At 47.6% G+C, this 17,666-nt stretch overlaps 1 protein-coding gene across 1 annotated transcript in view; it reads right to left on the bottom strand.

Annotated features, from left to right (window-relative positions):
• Positions 1 to 17,666, bottom strand: part of MGARP (mitochondria localized glutamic acid rich protein) — a 353,565-nt gene that overhangs the window by 207,089 nt on the left and 128,810 nt on the right. The window contains exon 2 of the mRNA XM_069631085.1: positions 1,455 to 1,558. Coding sequence (XP_069487186.1) covers positions 1,455 to 1,558 — 104 coding nt within the window. The remainder of the gene's footprint in view (positions 1 to 1,454; positions 1,559 to 17,666) is intronic.

Below are 17,666 nucleotides of genomic sequence, written 5' to 3' on the forward strand. Positions count from 1 at the left end.
AGGCTAAAGTCACCACAGTCATGTACAGTGTTATCACCTCCTTTGCCACCCCAGAACTGGTACGTTTGAAGACAAAATCGGATAGTGAAGTGGGGGAGATCATGTCGGAAGATTGGGTCGAGATCCTTTTGTACCCCTGTGAAGTTGCCATATCGGCTAGGCTACGCCTGGTACAACTGAAGATACTACATAGAGTCTACTACCCGAGGGTAGCCCTGTACCGCTGGGGTAAAATAGCAGAACCTAACTCTCTACGCTGTCGAGGAGAGGAGGGAACCTTTTTCACATACTATGTGAATGCCCGGATATAAGTCACTATTGGCAACAATGATGTGATGTCTTGTCAAGGGTCATGAACCAGACGATTCCCAGAGACCCCAAATTGCTGCTATTGGGAGTAGATAGCAAGATAGACTTGTCAAGGTACGAAAAGCTCTGCTTCACGACTGCAACAGCGGTAATTAAAAGGAACATAGCACAGCTGTGGGGAGCAGCGGAGCCACCGCAAGTAGGCCAGTGGATAACAGATGTACAAATTTGTATTGCCATAGAAAAGAGGGTATACAGGGCCAGAGGATGCCCAGAAAAAGCAGGCAAGATTTGGCAACAATGGGAAGACATGGTGTGAACTACTGAAACCATAACATCATAGGATGTAGGATGTGGACACTGCAGTAGAAAACCCGTTATAAGATATATCATATGTGATCTATTTGAGTTCGACTTCCATCTAACATTGTTGTTATTAAGATCTGGCCCTGATAGGACCAGCTGGTGTATGTAATAAAACCAATAAAATGTGATAAAAAAAAAAAAAGATGTGGCTCTCCGAGTGCCGACCATATGCACATGTTTTGGTCTTGCACTACACTTAATGTATTTTGGAATGACATCTTTGGTGCGCTTACTGATATTGTGGGAATTGGTCTGGATCCTGACCCGAAATGTGTACTGTTTGGGCTGTGGAGTGGGGATGAAGCCAAGAGAATGGCAACGTTTTTGCACATATACATGATGGTCGCCAAGACGTGCATACTTCAGCATTGGAAACGCCCGTCTTCCACAACATTTAATATGTGGTTGAGGGAGCTGACCTGGACTCAAACTTGCAAGGAGGAATATGTAGCCTCCTTCCCTGAGAGTTCACTCCCCAAAAACGTATGGTCTGTCTTCTGTGGTTACCTCAATAGATGGTGTGATGATGATACTGTCCCATTAATGTCGCCGGAAAGACAAACAATCCCGATTGCTGTATGTCATGTATGACATGACGTTACCATGTACTATTTCATATGCCTCTGTGTTCTAAGAATTCATTATGCATAATATGCTGCCACCACTGTACCTCTGACAATAAAAATATAAGTTTTTTTTTAAAAAGACAATAAAAAATGAAATCTTACTGAAGATAATTGTAGTGTCTAAACTGTAAGACAGAAGTCAAATATACTTACATAAAATCCACCAGCAGCAGCAGCAATAACCACGAACATATAATAAATCGTGCCCTGACCAGATGAGCCAGGGGCACTGCTGGCAGACATCTGTCGAAGAGGAGCTAAAAAAATAAATTAAAAAAAATTAACAAAATATAGACAAACACGAATTTTGGTCACAAGTATGAAATGTAATATTCATGCAATAATTGCCTAGCCTTTCAAAAAGAAGCAACATTATATTTTCTTCAATTTCTCAAACATGAATCCCTATCCCCCCATTTCAGGGTTTTGACAGCACAAACCTACCTACAGACTTGCAACAATGCTTGTTCGATGGCTTTATAGGTTTTAGATGAATTACTAGCCTAACGTCAGGCAAAGCTACTGCTGCACAGCAGTAGCTTCAGCAATTTCTTGCAATTGTGATTATGGACTGAAGTTGTTCCCCTAGCAAGCTCGCAAAACTACAAATGAGGGAAAAAAGAACCACTTATGTCCAGCTCATTGCACATTCCAAACACCACCCTTAATGAAGTCAAAAATGGCTTAAAGCTAACAAGCTGGGAAGAGCCCAAAACGTACATTTCATTCAAACAAGACAATCAATGGGAAATTCAGACATCTGTAAGACTACGTTTAAGCAGAGCAGAACCTACCATCATAAGCCTCTAGGTCATAGAAACATGTAAAGATGGCAGATCAGTGGCATCTACTGACAACTGGCCTCATTACAAGCCTGGCGGTCCGGAAATAAGGGTGTCGGTAGCAGCTTAGCGGCACCCTTTCTGGACCGCCAGACTACATGTATGCCTGCAAGGGCCGTTGCTCCCGGCAGCTCTGACCTGCCGGGGGGCACTGGCCCCTGCAGGCATGGTTTTCATAGAAGTACCGGTACTATTAACAATGGTGCCGGTGCTTCAGTGTCTCCATTCCCGTGTAGTCCTATCAGACCCCATGAGAATGGGGACTTACACTTTCCGCCGCCTGACATCCCGGGCCTCTGGGACCTGTAATGTCTCGGAGGCACCGGGATCTGAGGCCCATTAATGTGTCACCAACCTGGGGTGGTGAGGCCGACAAAGCCTACCCTCCACACCAGAAGCAACACGTAGAAAATGCCCCCCTCATCTATAATCACGGAGTAATGATGCAGAGAACAAGTTGGCCAGTGTTGGATTAGTTAGTGGAGGGCGGATGTGAGACCTAAGTAAGAGTCTGCCCTCATGTCACGTGCATCCAGGACAGAAATGCCCACAGGGACCAAAAAGGCAGTGCATATCTGCCATACACCTCTAGGAAGGAGACCCAGATGGCTTTACACCCCTCAAAGTCATACTTGCCTGATCCATTGGCAAGAGAGACAGCAGTGAGTTTACCCTGTCTGTTTACCCTGTCTGCTCAGTTCAAGCCTGTCGGCAACTATCAACTACATGGATTGGTACTTTTGACCAGCATATTACAATCACAAAATCCAGGTCTGACTTGGTTTAGACAATTTAAACTTCACTCTTGGAGATGAGGCAATATTCAAAGTCTTCCTTGGGATAGCCCTTCTCCAGCACAAGGTTAATCCTGTCCAAAACACATTTTAGGTTAGAACCAAATCAGGTGGGCAATCATACTCCTGGGTTTTTGCAACAGGCATGCTGGCAAACAGGTTCCTCCAATGCATGCTTTCAATCGACCCCAGTTCAGCAGTTTAACCAGACAGTCCATGTTCTGACCAAGCAATGTCAAATGATTGTTGGTGCAACACCTCTTCACCACCCCTACCTAGAGCCCACACCTGTGACAAATCTACTGTTCCCTAGGTTACCACAGCCAGACGTCTGTACATACTAGACACTGATACAGTGCAGAAAGTAATTGCACTTTGTTAGGAAAGATTTCTTAATTGTGGGTAATTTTCCTTCCATGTGGCAACCCCTAAACGTTTTGCTGTTTTCACCAGGATCTAGACTTTGCCAGAGAAGTGCAGCCCTCAGCCGCACTCCTCTGGGCTTTCGCTCCATTCTTACGGGGAAACTGACATGCCCTTAAGACAGTCAGTACCAGGAAACGTTGTTTTCCGTAGTTTCTTTATCATGTTGCAGCTTTCGTGCAACATGACACAAGAGGGCACTATAAGCTAAATTACTGCTCTCTTGGGTCCCTAGTCTTCTACAGGCCCTAGATACTCTTTTTGGATTGTAAATGATCGGTGCAAGTGAATCACGGACGGGACTGGTGGCAGTGATCGTTTGTGTTTTTGAGCTCCTTTTGGCGTTTTAAGCGTGTTTCTTGCGCTTAGCCCAAAATGGTGGCCTGGCTCCCAAAATGGCCAGACCACGAGGCTCTTTGTCCTGTCCGCTGACCGGCTTGCCCCCTTCACCTTCCCCAGGTCGAGCCGACCCGGGGCCTTCCTTATTTGGGCATGTATTTTCCCGCAAAACACAGATGCTTTCGCGGGCTTCTACAGGCCTTGTGTGTGCCTCCAGGATGTGGGCTGGGATTTCTGGTCCCAATACACATCCTGGGTGCCAGAGAGTCTAGTGTGGTATGAATGCCTGGGACCACCGTGGTCCGTGATAGGTCCACGTATGGTGTGAGTGTTTTGTGAGCAGATCTCCCATTGGGTCCTCTCTGTTTTGGCGCGAAGGGAACCGTGGATAAGAGGAGGCTGGAAACACCACTAGCATGTCGATCTCCTGAGTTCTCACGAACAAAGGGATACAGGAGCCAAGTATCCTGCAACCACGAGGCTGAACCAAGGAATCGCTGGTGACCCGCTGAAGGACTGCTCCGCTGCACTGCTGTCGCTTTGTGAAACCCTTTCTACCTCGGATCGAACGAGAAGGCCTGTACTGGTACTTCGACCCTTGGAATAGTGGGAACAACTATTCTCGGCATCTTCACCATCTCCTGCACGTAAGCCTTCGGAAGTGTCTCTGGGCCATCCAGCAGACTGACCAGCCTACCCAGGAGTCTTGCTCTGTAACCGCCGTCAGGTTGTGTTGTATTACGAGTCCTTGTCACTCTCACGCGATTCGCACACTTGGCATTCCCAGGTCTGAAGTGACTAGTGTACATTTGGCTGAAATACACACGGCCGCTCCGTTGCCCTGCTGTGGTAACAAACTGTGCGGGTTCACTGCGTTTGGGACGCCCTCAACTCAACTCTGCTGCTGCGGAATCTACACAACGACGAGACGTCCCCTGCTCCTATCTGAACCTGCCAGCACTGAAACTGACGCTGAGAAGCCTGGGTCTGCCTGCATCGGGGACCGGTGAGTAGTATAGCTAGGAACTGGTCGCCCTCCTGCAGTAGCCCATAGCCTATCCTCGCTGTGTCAAACAGCATGCCTTTCCGTACTCGCGCTCTGCTTCTGCCCACAGTGGAGGCTGCGCTTGAGTCGCGGAGCTCTGTTCATCTTCATTTGTTCACTGAACTGAACTGCCCGATTCCCTCGAAGAGACTCCCCTTTTTGCCCGTTGGCACCAGCGTGTGCAGGTACTTTTGAGCACAAGGCTCCACTCTTCGTAGGGTTGGGACTTCCTTTTAGTTAGGTGCCTCTGAAGACGGACTGGGTCTGATTATTATTCGCACTGCCTGTTTTCCTCCCCATCTAGGTGGTCTACACATTTCGTGCGTCTAACGCCTTAGACTCATTTGTATTTGTATATATATTGTATTGGTTTGGTATGTGTTGGTTTACTTGAGTTTTATTGTGATTTCTCGCTGTGGTCATTGTTGCAAAGGCCTTGGAATAAATGTGTCTATATTTTTAATATAACACCGTTTTGGAGTAATCTGTAAGTGTCCTTGCTGTGTGTGCTCATTGCAGGCTTTCAGTCACCCTCACCCCTCTTGAGACCTAGTCTTGACCGCCGCAATCGCTACCCTGATTGGTCTGGCTTGTCCAGAGGTTACCCTGTTCCAAGAAATTGGGCTGGCCTTCTGAACCTCTGCCCCTCCCGGACAGAGTTCAGAAATCCGTCTTAACACACTTTAATCCAAGACCCACTGCAAGGAAGCAAATGCAATCTACTCTGGGGACTATACAAATCTCCCCCAGACCAAAGGTTTCAGGAGACATCACCTCTCCAGGATGGACGTGATCTTGTGATCTTTGGTATCAATGATGTGAAGTTGATCTGCATGAACCAACCAACTTTGAGGGAGTAGCCACATGCCCAAGAACTTCATTTTTGGAGGGCACCACATGAATTACAGGGTTGAAATAGGTGCTTCAGACAAGACAAATTGGCCTCATCTTGAACCTGCTCCTGCTTCTACTTAGTGATATGAAATACTATCTGGGTTATCAGAAAACATACTGGTCTGTGCCTCTTGCACTGCCACTAGGAGGTGCTCCGCATGCAACCAGATTTTAGGAACTGCTCACTGCCCCAAACCTCCACTGCCCAAGTCCCAGATGTTCTCATTGTCTCAACTGGATTCTCAGTAGTTCTATTGTGGCGATAAACAGCAATGAGAGGAGCTAGCCTAGTGCCTATCCGAAAACTGAACTGATTGGAGGATTGTGGCTGCTGGGTCCAAAGAGAATAGGCCAACCTATTACAGAAGCATTGGGCCAAAACTTCACTGTCGCAAGCAGGTAGTCAGTCCTCTTCCATCTGTTAAAATGCTTTCTTGGTGTTCTAAAGCACTGCTGCACAGGGTTCTCCGCAAGATTACAACTTCTGCAGCATTATTAGCAGTCCTCTCAGGTGATCAGTAACATGCTTTCACCGGACAAATTCAGGTTGTTTTTTGTGACTATTGTAGCAATGGCCTAAAAAACACAGACTAGGATTGTTTCAAGAAATTTGCAGTCAGTATTGGTCAGACTAATTGTCTGCAACGTTACAGTTTAACTAGCATAGTAATGAAAGATTGTCTTAAGGCATTAAGGCATTCGACAGTCGTCTGGAAAGATTGAAGGAGCATTGTGTGTAGAAGCAGAGAATTGCTGCATGATGTCTTCAACGAAATCTGGCAGGCCTTCCATCAAGCGTGGCAGCCCAATCGCATCAATCACTGCCACAATGGCTCTTTCACCATCTACAGACAAGTAGATGTCCACTCTCCGATGCGCAAAGTAGTTTTTCCAGGTCCATTACAGTGCATATGCCACTACCAGACAGGACCTTGAAGAGTGTAATTTCTGTCTCCAAAGGTGTGCAATGGCAGGCCGGTCCTTGGGGGCAGCATAATAATTCTCTTTATCATCATCTTCTTTACCTCCTAATTTAGCCTTTCAATTGCCATCTTTTGTCCACCTCTCCAACCAGGTGGCTGCTCGAAGCATTCCATCATTTTCCACGGTTGAACCAGACTGCAATGAATGGATCAATGATCTCCCTTGTGTTATCATTTTAACAATAGATTTAGGTTTCTTCATGTGATCAAGTTCCAGCCAAAGACTCACTGGCGCATGGCCCTCGACTAATTGTGCCGGTACCTAATAGTTAGAAGGGATTTGGTCAGATGTGAAGAGATCAATTCAGAAGTAAACATTGTTAAATGTGGAGTGGAACGGGAGCCTTGGTCTGACAGGTATTCAACCATCCACATGTCTGCCATACAATTTCTTCAAACCAAGCAGTCCTGCTCCAGGACTGTCGCAAGAATGATGCAACTGCAGGTCCAAAGGAGTTTTAAAGGGCACCTACACATGTATGGGAGGTTGCCTAGCTATTCTATAGATGCTGGGCTAACTGATAGTCCGACGTGGAGGCTCAGAATGGGCAGAGCAATTCCCCTGTGTCCAATATTCTGACACTCATGGAGACAAGTGTGCAATTTGGGACACCTGTGTGGGTAACTTCAAGCAAGGCTCAAAATACACACTAGCTATTACTGAGTGATTTTCTCTTAGCAAGTAAGAAATGGTGCAAGCCAATGAACATAAGCAAGTGAGCATCTTCTTTCGCTCACAGTTGTTCAGGCCATTTATGTTCGAGGAAACCAATTGGAGGAAACTTATGCCATCTCAATGCCTCACAGCAGCAACCCATGTTAAATAGAATTCGGGGGGTGGGAGTGAAACATTGTAGTGAATTCTTATCTACTTCTGTCCAAGCTGGCGTGAACTAGGCAAGGCGCACAGGAATAGAACACAAGGGTCTGGTTCTTGGCACCTAGGGTAAGGGGGAAAAAAACTTGGTACATCCTAGATTTAGAGCATGTTGCTTAAGATCGAAGGTGTACAGTTGAAGCAACCAGCAGTATAAATCTAAAATTTGGCAAGCCAGAATCAAAGAGAGAACTAGTAAAAATGACAACAAAAAAGGAGATGAAAACTTTACTTCTAAGGTTCTTAGTCTCGCTGCAGAAACAGTCAGACACTCTGCCTCAGAAATGCAATCAAGTACTGCTCCACCAACCCCCCAAACTTTCATCATCAATAAATCGTTTTCTACCACCAGAGGGAGAAGAACAAGTTACTTCTTACCTTGTAACGTTCTTTCGACGGGATGTTCCTCCGACGTATTCCTCATCTTAGATAGGCTCCCATAGCAGTATTCTATTATCGGAGGAGGGAGTACTGACTTCACACTGTCTTCTATTGATGAATAGAATGCAGTACAGCCCTTCCAAACCTAGTCTCTTGACTGGAGGAGGAATCCAAATTGTAAAAACGTGTAAAGGTATGGACAGACGACCATGTAGCGGCCGCACAGATGTCTTTAACCAGCACGCCTCTTTTGAGGGCCGATGAAGCTGCAATACCTCTGGTCGAATGAGCCCTAAGGTTTTGAGGGGGCTCTTTCCCTGCCAGTTTATAACATTCCAGAATGGCTAGAATGATCCATCTGGAAATGGTCTGCTTAGTTATTGGTAACCCCAGCTTGTGACCTGCGTAACCTACAAACAGCTGGTCTGCCTGTCTTATCCTGGCTAGTCTACGGATGTAAAAACTTAAAGCCCTCCTAGGGTCTAGCCTATGTAACCTCTCTTCCTCTTTCCCCGGGTGAGGAGGAGGATAGAAAGATGGTAGGGTAATCTTCTGAGTGATATGGAATTCAGAAACCACCTTTGGGAGGAAATTAGGCTTCACTTGCAGGACAACTTTGTCTTTGTGAAATATTGTGTGAGGGGGTTTACAAGAAAGAGCTTGTAATTCGCTCACCCTTCTAGCAGATGTAAGTGCTATTAATAAAACAGTTTTAAGGGTAAGGAATCTTAACGAACAAGAATGGAGAGGTTCGAAAGGTGTGCCCATCAGGAAAGATAGTACTAAGTTTAAATCCCATAGGGGAACTTGGAATGGTCTTGGGGGATAAACATTGGTTAACCCCTTTAGAAACTGTATTACCAAGGGTAATTTGAAATAGGATGGTTCTTCCGCAGTACGCTAAAAGATGGATAGCGCTGCGAGATAGCCCTTAATGGTGCCAACTTGAAGGCCTGAATTTGCCAAATATAGTAGGAAGGACAAAACCATTGGTGTACCACATGAAAAAGGGTTGATATTCTGTTCTCTACACCAGCTGCAAAATCTGTTCCAACCGCAGCGGTATAAAGACTTTGTTGCTGGCCTCCTTGCCGAAAGCAACACCTCCATAACATCATCAGGGAGGTCCCAATCCTTGTACCTCAGCCTTTCAGAAGCCAAGCGTGAAGGTTGAGGGTTTTGATGTCTGGATGGAGAACCTGACCTCCCTTCTGTGAGAGTAGGTTCTCTCTGAGTGGAAGTCGAATTGGAGGGCAGATGGACAAGTCTAGAAGGTCCGGGTACCACGTTCTCCTGGCCCAATCCGGGGCAATTAGGATCATGGTTCGCCGGAATCTTCTCAACCTCCTGATCATTTGAGGAATGACAGGGACCGGTGGGAACGCGTACAGAAGCGGAAACTCCCAGTCCACTATGAACGCGTCTCCCAGAGCTCCTCTCGGGGGAAATTCCCTTGAGCAGAACAGGTCGCATTTCCTGTTTAGGCTGGTGGCGAACAGATCTACCTGAGGGGTTCCCCAAAGGGCGAAGATCTCTTGAAGGACTTCCTGAGCTAGCTCCCACTCGTGGGAGACTGTGTTCTGCCTGCTCAGAGCGTCCGCTGTCAAGTTCTTCTCTCCGGCTAGGTGAACTGCCGATAGAGAGATTCCTTCTTGGATTGCCCAAACCCAGAGCTGCATTCCCTCTCTGCACAGGGGTAGTGATCCTACGCCTCCTCTTTTGTTGAGGTAATGCATGGCCACCGTGTTGTCCGTCATTATCAGGAAGTTCTTCCCTTGTACAGCTGGCAGGAACGCCTTCAGCGCAAGTCTGATGGCTCTCAGCTCTAACAGGTTGATATGTAGTCTGGACTCCGATGGAGACCAACGACCGCTGATGGTCAAGTCGTTGGCGTGGGCTCCCCACCCCGTGAGTGAGGCATCCGTGACTACTGTTATCTCCGGCAAGGGTTGCCAAAACTGTTCTCCTTTCAGAATGTTCTCCTGACAGGCCCACCACTGAAGGTCTCGAGCCACCCTGCCGGGAACCTGAAGAAGATCTGTCATTCTCCCTGAGAATTGTGACCACTGAGTCCTCAGTGCCCACTGGAGGGATCTCATTCTCAGGCGAGCCTCTGGCACTAGGAAAATGCAGGATGCCATGAGGCCTAGCAACCTCAAAAAGTCGAAGGCTGGGAGACGTTGGGCATGTTGGAACTTGGTAACCATCTGTAGAATATCTAGAGCCCTCACCTCTGGTGGCGAGGCTTTTCCCAGGGAAGTGTCCAGGATCGCTCCTATGAATTGGAGTCTCTGTGATGGTATCATTTGTGACTTCTTTAAATTGAGGGAGAAACCCAGTCTGTGAAGGAAGTGGCACACGTGATTTAGCTGGATCTGAGCTTGTTCCGAAGAAACAGCCCTGATCAACCAATCGTCCAGGTAGGGGTAGACGTGAATCCCTTCCCTCCTTAGACTTGCCGCCACTACCGACATTAACTTGGTGTAGACCCTCGGGGCGGAGGTCAGCCCAAATGGCAGAACTCGAAATTGATAGTGAGAGTTGCCAATTGCGAACCTCAGGTATTTCCTGTGTTTGAGATGGATAGGCACATGGAAATAAGCGTCCTGAAGGTCCAGAGATACCAACCAGTCCTGGAACTGAAGGGCCTGGAGGATCTGAGAAAGAGTGACCATCTTGAATTTGTCTTTTCTGAGGAATTTGTTCAATTCTCGCAAGTCCAAGATGGGTCTCAGTCCTCCGTCTTTCTTTGGAATGAGAAAGTAAGGGGAGTACCAGCCCTTGTTCCTCTCCGCTACAGGTACCGGTTCTATGGCACCTTTCTCTAGCAGGTCCAAAATTTCCTGCAAGAGGAGCGGATCTGGAGCTTTCTGAGAGCTGATCCCCGGTGGATGACTCTGAGGTATACGTAGGAAAGGCAGGCAGTAACCTTGGGCAACTGTTTCCAATGCCCAAGCATCTGACGTGATAGCCTGCCATACCGCCAGATGTTGAGTCAACCTGCCTCCTACAGGTGTCCTGTGAGGGAAGTCCTCAGAGTGGTTTTGGGGCGGCTGATGCAGATGCCGATGGTAAAGAGGCACCTGCTGTTGCTGCGGTTTTCGAATATCTACCCCGTCCACCTCGGGTAGTTCTTCTTTGTCCCCTTTGAGCCGGACGTCCTCTACCTCTTCCGAATGCAGAGTAGAAGCGAAAGGCCTTGCCCCTCGCAAAGGTTCTTGTGGGACGAAAAGGAGTCTGACGGATTGCAGCTCCTAGGGATTTTGCTGCTGCTTTTGAAGTTTGCAGTTTCTCTAAACTGTCATCCGCCTTTTTCCCCAAACAAAGAAGAGCCATCGAATGGCATGTTCAAGAGCCTGGCTTGCACATCTGGGGCAAAACCAGACTTTCTCAACCAAGCGAATCTCCTGGTTGATGTACTTGCCGCCATTGCTCTGCTGATACTGTCAGCCGAATCAATGCCCGTCTGGAGGGATTCACACATAGCGTCTTTACCTTCCTGTATAATATTCAGGAACACATCCCTTTCTTCTCCCTCCGGGATGCAGTCAGCCGCTGTAGAAGCACACTCCCAAAGTGTATGGCTGAACCTAGCAAGGGTGCAAGTAGCATTAACAGATTTTAACGCCATGCTACATGCCGAAAAGACTTTCTTTGCCATAGCATCATATTTTTTATCGTCCCTGTCCTGTGGGACGGTAGGATAAGCCGTCTTGACATCGGTAGAGGATGCTGCCTGTACCACCAGACTCTCTGGGGATGGGTGTTTAGACAAAAACTCCGGGTCTGTAGAAGATACCCTGTACTTTGTAGACAGTTTTTTATTTACTGCTGGTACGACATCTGGGGTTTCCCAGTTTGTCATGATCTTCCTCTGAAGAGCTTTATGAAAAGGCACCACAGGATCCTCCTGTGGGCCTTTGTCAAGAATATCCGTGAGGTCATCTTGTTGGAAAGATTGTGAAGGTGCAGACCACCCCATGAACTCTGTGATTCTGGCCATTAAGGCTCTATAGGGGGTTTCAGCATGCTCCCCCGGGTCTGGGGGAGCAAACTCCACCTCAGGGGAAGTGTCTAACCCACTTGCCTCATGTAAGGAATCATGAAGATCCTTTAACCTGCGTTCTTCAGAGGAAAATTCCTCTCTAATTGGGGTTACAGGTCCCTGCAACTCAAATGTGTCTTCCTGTTCAGACAATTCACCCTCTTCCAAAATTGAGGACATAGTTCTCAATTGTTCTGAACTCATAAAGGGAGTAAATCCCATTTCCAAGGCAGAGGGTGCCCAACTTGTCATTATCGGCCTCGAAAACGTCGATGTTGTCGACGCCGACGTCGAAGGCTTCGAGCGTGGCGTCGAAAACAAAGGCGGAGGCCTCGAAGACCTCGACAGAATTGGAATTCTACTCGACAATCTCAAAGCCATCGACGTCGAGGACCTGGGGATAGTCACTGGGTGTGTCGTAACCGTGACTTTTCTTGGCGTCGACGCCGGTGTCGAAGCTGGCGTCGAGTCGACAGACCCGTGTGTCGAAGGTCCCTTCGACAACGGCGTCGAAGACATCGACCTCGGCGTCGACGGAACCCTCGTCGACGGAACCCTCGTCGACGGAACCTTCGAGGAAGGTTTGGAGGTCATAGTCCTTTTGCGGAATTCCTCCCATTCAGCCCGGGAACTATGTTTCGTGGGGCAAGGGATTCTTTTTGGCGAAACAGAGGAAGAGGAAGACGGAGAAGGGGATCTTCGACGTCTTCTCTTCGAGTGCTTCGATCTCGAGGAGTGATGAGACCCACTCCGAGACCTGGAGCGCGAATGGTGACGAGGAGACGAGTGTCTCGACTTCGTCGACGAAGAAGAAGCTTTAAAAGTCATACCTTTCTCCAGCTTCCCCCTACGCTCCTTCAGGGCCTTAGCTGTCATGGACATACAGTCCTCGCACTCCGAACAATGGTGTTCAGCTCCCAAACACCACAGACAAACTCTGTGAGGGTCAGTCAGCGACATCTTTTTCCCACAATCTCGGCATTTTCTGAAGCCGGATCGAGGAGTTGTCGGTTCCGACGAAGAAGCCATCGAGTACGGATCGAATGACTCGAGGTAAATAGGATTAATCTGACAAGAACTGAGCAACGGTATTCCGAGGCACTGAGTAAGCGCGGAAAAACGGAACTGAGCAACGGACGCTGCGCGCGGCCTTTATAGGCAGGATCACGTCGACGTCGATACGGCGGCTGTCGAGGGACATCGACTCGGAGGACGTCGACGCGCAGCGCCCTCTGGAGAGAAAAAAAATTCCGAGGCCAGCAGAGCTGGAAGGAGATATCTAAGATGAGGAATACGTCGGAGGACACAATCCCTTCGAAATTAAGGATTGTAATGGTCCACCACACAATGCGGGGTAGGGTCTTGGTAAAGACCAGGATTTCAAACCAACATCAGTGCTATAACATTCAATTCAGGCTGCAACAAAGGATCTACACAAATACAGGCTCACTGGCAGAGTTTGTAAGTAAATCAAGAGGCATTGCAAGAAATATGTCGAATCAAATGCTCAAAGGCTTATATTAAGCCCCATGACATTAGAATGCATGCATTGTCAGAACCGTAATATAGGAGTGGTTATTAGAAAGGAGTGGGTCATAAAACCTAAAAGGTGAGTATAAACCTGAATTAGAACCAGGCATATAGGTCTACATATTGGGTCTGTAAAAGACTATATAAATGGAACCCATTTTACAAAACTAAATTTTGAACAACATCATACAATTTCATAGAAACATTCCTCCAGTGAAATGTTCACATTAAACTTTGCTTGTCCAGGTAATAAAATATATAACAATTGATATCCAAAAGTACAAGCAAAATAAGTAGATTTTAAATAGAATAGCTAATGTTCATGTTAATTTAAATTGCATTACAAATTGCTGAAGTGAGAGAAGCTACACTATTGCCCCATGTTCTCTTGTGCACATCAGACTTCATTCATAGCTGGTATTGGCTTCCTTAGCTGTTCAGTTTTCTGTTACAATAAAGCCACATCATTAACTAATTCCATTAAGACGAGCTGGACACAGATCACATGTCATTCTAAAATATATACCACAAAGGATGCATTACATTTTCCCGAATTCTGTGGTGTAGGAACAGTTTGAGTTTGGCCTGGTCGCTCCCCAGATTTATGGAGTATTACTTAAGTTACAGCACAGCCTCAACCTTTTGACCTATGGCTCAACAGTACAAATAACTATTGTGCAGGTCCATTTTCATCGCTTTGAAGCACAAGAAATATCACGAAATTACAAAGAGTTCATTTATTCTGCACAAAAAGTATTTCTCCCCCACCCGAAGTAGAACGCTGCATCTATTTGTTTCAGAAGACATTTGGATTCAGCGTTGACTATAGTTTAAATCTAAATAGGATATATTAATATGCATCAATTATGAATACATTTTACAGATTTCCATAACCTCATATTTCAAGCAATGGGGGCTTCAGACTTTGTTTTGTCTTTTCAAAAATATAAGCCCAATGGGATGTGTTCATAACAAATGAGAGAGAAATGGATTGAGTCCAAACTGACAAAACTCAAATGGGAGGGGACAGAACCTCGCATTGTCACATACATTGGACCAATCCAAACAGAGGGGAGTATCACTGGGGTGCCTGTATAGCAAGACCACTAATGAAAGACCCAGTCCAATGAGAAAATTCTGCATCAAATGATGCTGCATGGGTGAAATCTACCAAGCACGACGAGACGGGGTCCGTAAAATCTGCACAGAAAAGGGCTTGTCCGACCAGAGCGATCCAGAGTGGTTGTAGCTGATGGGAATTCCCTTAAAAAGATTTCTTTTGCAGAGAGCTTGATGCAGGCAGGCAGGGCCAGATTTGAGAGGGATTCTGAAAACCGGGATGGACAGAGCTTCAGACCAGAGGTTACCTGGCAGAGACTGGAGCTGTTGATGTCCCCAATCTGCCCTGGTGCAGTATAGCTATCCATGTGCATTAGAAATATGTCCCCAGAACTCCTTCCCCAGCCAGGCCACTAAATAGGCACTGGGATTTAAGGGGAAAAATTGGCAACATGTATTTAAAAATTGAATGCCGTAGAATTCTGAGTGTGAAATGCCTACATTTCATTTTTGACAATAGCCAAATAAATTAGTTCCCGGGTTTTCGCAGCCATGTTTTAAAGACCAGATCTGTGGAATGGTGTACACCATTCACAGATTTGCAGGGGATTATTCAATGTGTTCACCTGTGGAAACTATAGTACATAAAGAGACATCACGAGTGAAGTGGAAAAGATTAATTTGTCCCCTTTATTTGAGGAAAATGATGCTAATAGACATGAACATTGTCATTTTCCCCCCCAAATAACACAGAAAATGAGCTCTGCATGAAGCAGACTTCTAATGTCAAGTAGACAGAGGCCAAGAACCTTCCAGCTGCCCCGGTAAGGGATGGGACCTGATTGATGCCATTCTCCTGCTCTTGTTTTCACCAAGGCCTTAACGCCATTGTCTCTACGTTCAGCCTTCCCTTCCTTCGGTTCTTCCCCAGTGCCCCCCCTTATCCCCACACATGCCCATCCCCCCCATATCAACTTCCAGGAACCACTCTTAGCTGAGAGCCCCAGGGCAGCCTTGCTCGGTCAGTCGGCTGAGGGTTCGGGCAAAGGGCACTTCCATCGCCCGGGAGCCCAAGCCAACACCACAAATTCTGTCTGCTGCAAAAAACAGGTAAGGGACGACGATTCATGTTTACAGCTAATACCATTTTACTTGACTCGTGACACTGTTTAGAATCCAGGTGTAGGTTTCTAGCTGCATTGTGAACCCTGCCACTGTCATAAATACAGCTGCACTTTGCTTCCAGCTGCATTTTGAAACCTGCCACCGTCAGGAATCTAGCAGCTGTTTGAGGCTAGCTACTGGGGTGAACCCAGCCACCGTTCTGAATCCAGAGAAGTTCCTAACCTAGCCACTATATTGGGCAATTACCCTGCAACCTTCCCCAGGGGACAGTGTTGCAGCCCCATAATCGCGACCCTAGCCTTCAGAGCAAAGGCAGCGGGTCATCCACCATGCCAAACAGCCGTAGGTCAGAGGGGTACTTTGGGCCACCAGAAACCTGGCCAACTACTTACACAGCACCCCCCTCCACATGGCCACCCCTCAAGGGGGATAGTTCCCCCCTACAACCCGGTTCTCCAGACGATTCCCACTGCGCTGCCTATTTAGACACCCAACCAAACCTCACCAGCCCGCCCACACCCATCCTAGAACCCTCCCTCTCCCTCTCCTCCACCCCATCCCTTCTCACCACTGCTCCACCACCCCCTGCTCTCTGACCCTTCAATGTCTTCTAATCCCTAAATTCTGCTCGGCTACCCTTGCCAATACCCCACTCTCGGCTGCCCCGCAGACCCTTGCACACCACTAGCACCCCAGAACTCTCTAAAACACAGACACTGCACCAGCCAGACCCTTTCATATATACACATCTCACCCGATCTCCCTCCCAGATTCATGACCGCACCCCTCACTTACGACCTTCCCCAAACCAGTGAAATCAATCTTCAACCTATTCAGCCCTCCCTGTACATCAGCATTCTGGTCCATCGCCAACCTAACCCCCACCTGTCCACCTAATTGCAACAATCCCACTTGATGAACCCCATTACCGCCCTACACCCACTCAGTCCCCCTTCCCACCTCGGCTTCCATACCTCAGATGAGGGACACCTCTAATTCCTTCTACAGCCCGCCCCCCAAGTAAGGCACCTCACCTTGCAAGCACTCTTTTCACACACACCTGGAAGGCTCCAATAATCCTTCCCCAAGACACCTCCCCTTCCCATAACTTCTCCCCCTAATAAACATCCACACTCACCCCCACACCCTCCTCTGTTTCTCATGGCCCCCTCGCACCCGGGTTCTCCGCCCCTGTCCTCACTCACTACCTCCCGCTGCCTGCCCCAGCCGGGTATCCAGCAACCACCACCCATCTACTCACACCCCCAAATGCCCTCAAATGGCATACTTAGCGGCAGACCTTCATGCATCCCAATTATGCCAGATCGGTCACCAAAAACCGCCACAACATACACAACTCAATATCCTCTAAAGACCCAGGCATCATTTTCATCACAGAAATCTGGTTCTCTGAGAACGTCCAGTCCACGCGCACAAGGCTTTCCCAACAAGCTACACTAATTGTGCACAAAAGAACCAGCAGGGCAGGCAGTATTGCTATCCCCCACAAATCATACCACACCATCTCACAATCCGGGGAACAAATCCACAACGCAAAATTTCTCCTCACCCCTCTCAGTCACAGCTGCTTACGCATACCTCCTGGCTACAACAGAAATGTGGCTGATACACTAAGCAACTCTTGCAGCCCTCCTGATAACCCCCCCCACACCCCTTAACCATCCTAGGAGATCTAAACATATGGTACGATGCCCTGCATAACCCATTACACGTCCACTCCTTGACAACCTGGAATCCCTACACATGGCTAATGGTTATCAGGTGCCACACACGCAGAACATACCCTAGATGCAAACTTCCGCTCCTCCAACCTGTTCACCCCCTCACCCACAGAATACTAATCTGTACGGACCGTGAAGCCATCTTCTCGAGATCGACAGCAAATCCTCCCCCAGCCCCTGCTCAACTAACTCTGAACCCTCCACCAGTTTTCCAATGTGGAACAAGGCCATAGTAACTCCAGACTATGCCGACTCCCTGCTGTCCTCCATACCGAATCTCCGTCTC

This window comes from Ambystoma mexicanum, chromosome 6q (assembly GCF_040938575.1).
Source record: "Ambystoma mexicanum isolate Mex_15411 chromosome 6q, UKY_AmexF1_1, whole genome shotgun sequence".
Classification (NCBI taxonomy): Eukaryota; Metazoa; Chordata; class Amphibia; order Caudata; family Ambystomatidae; genus Ambystoma; species Ambystoma mexicanum.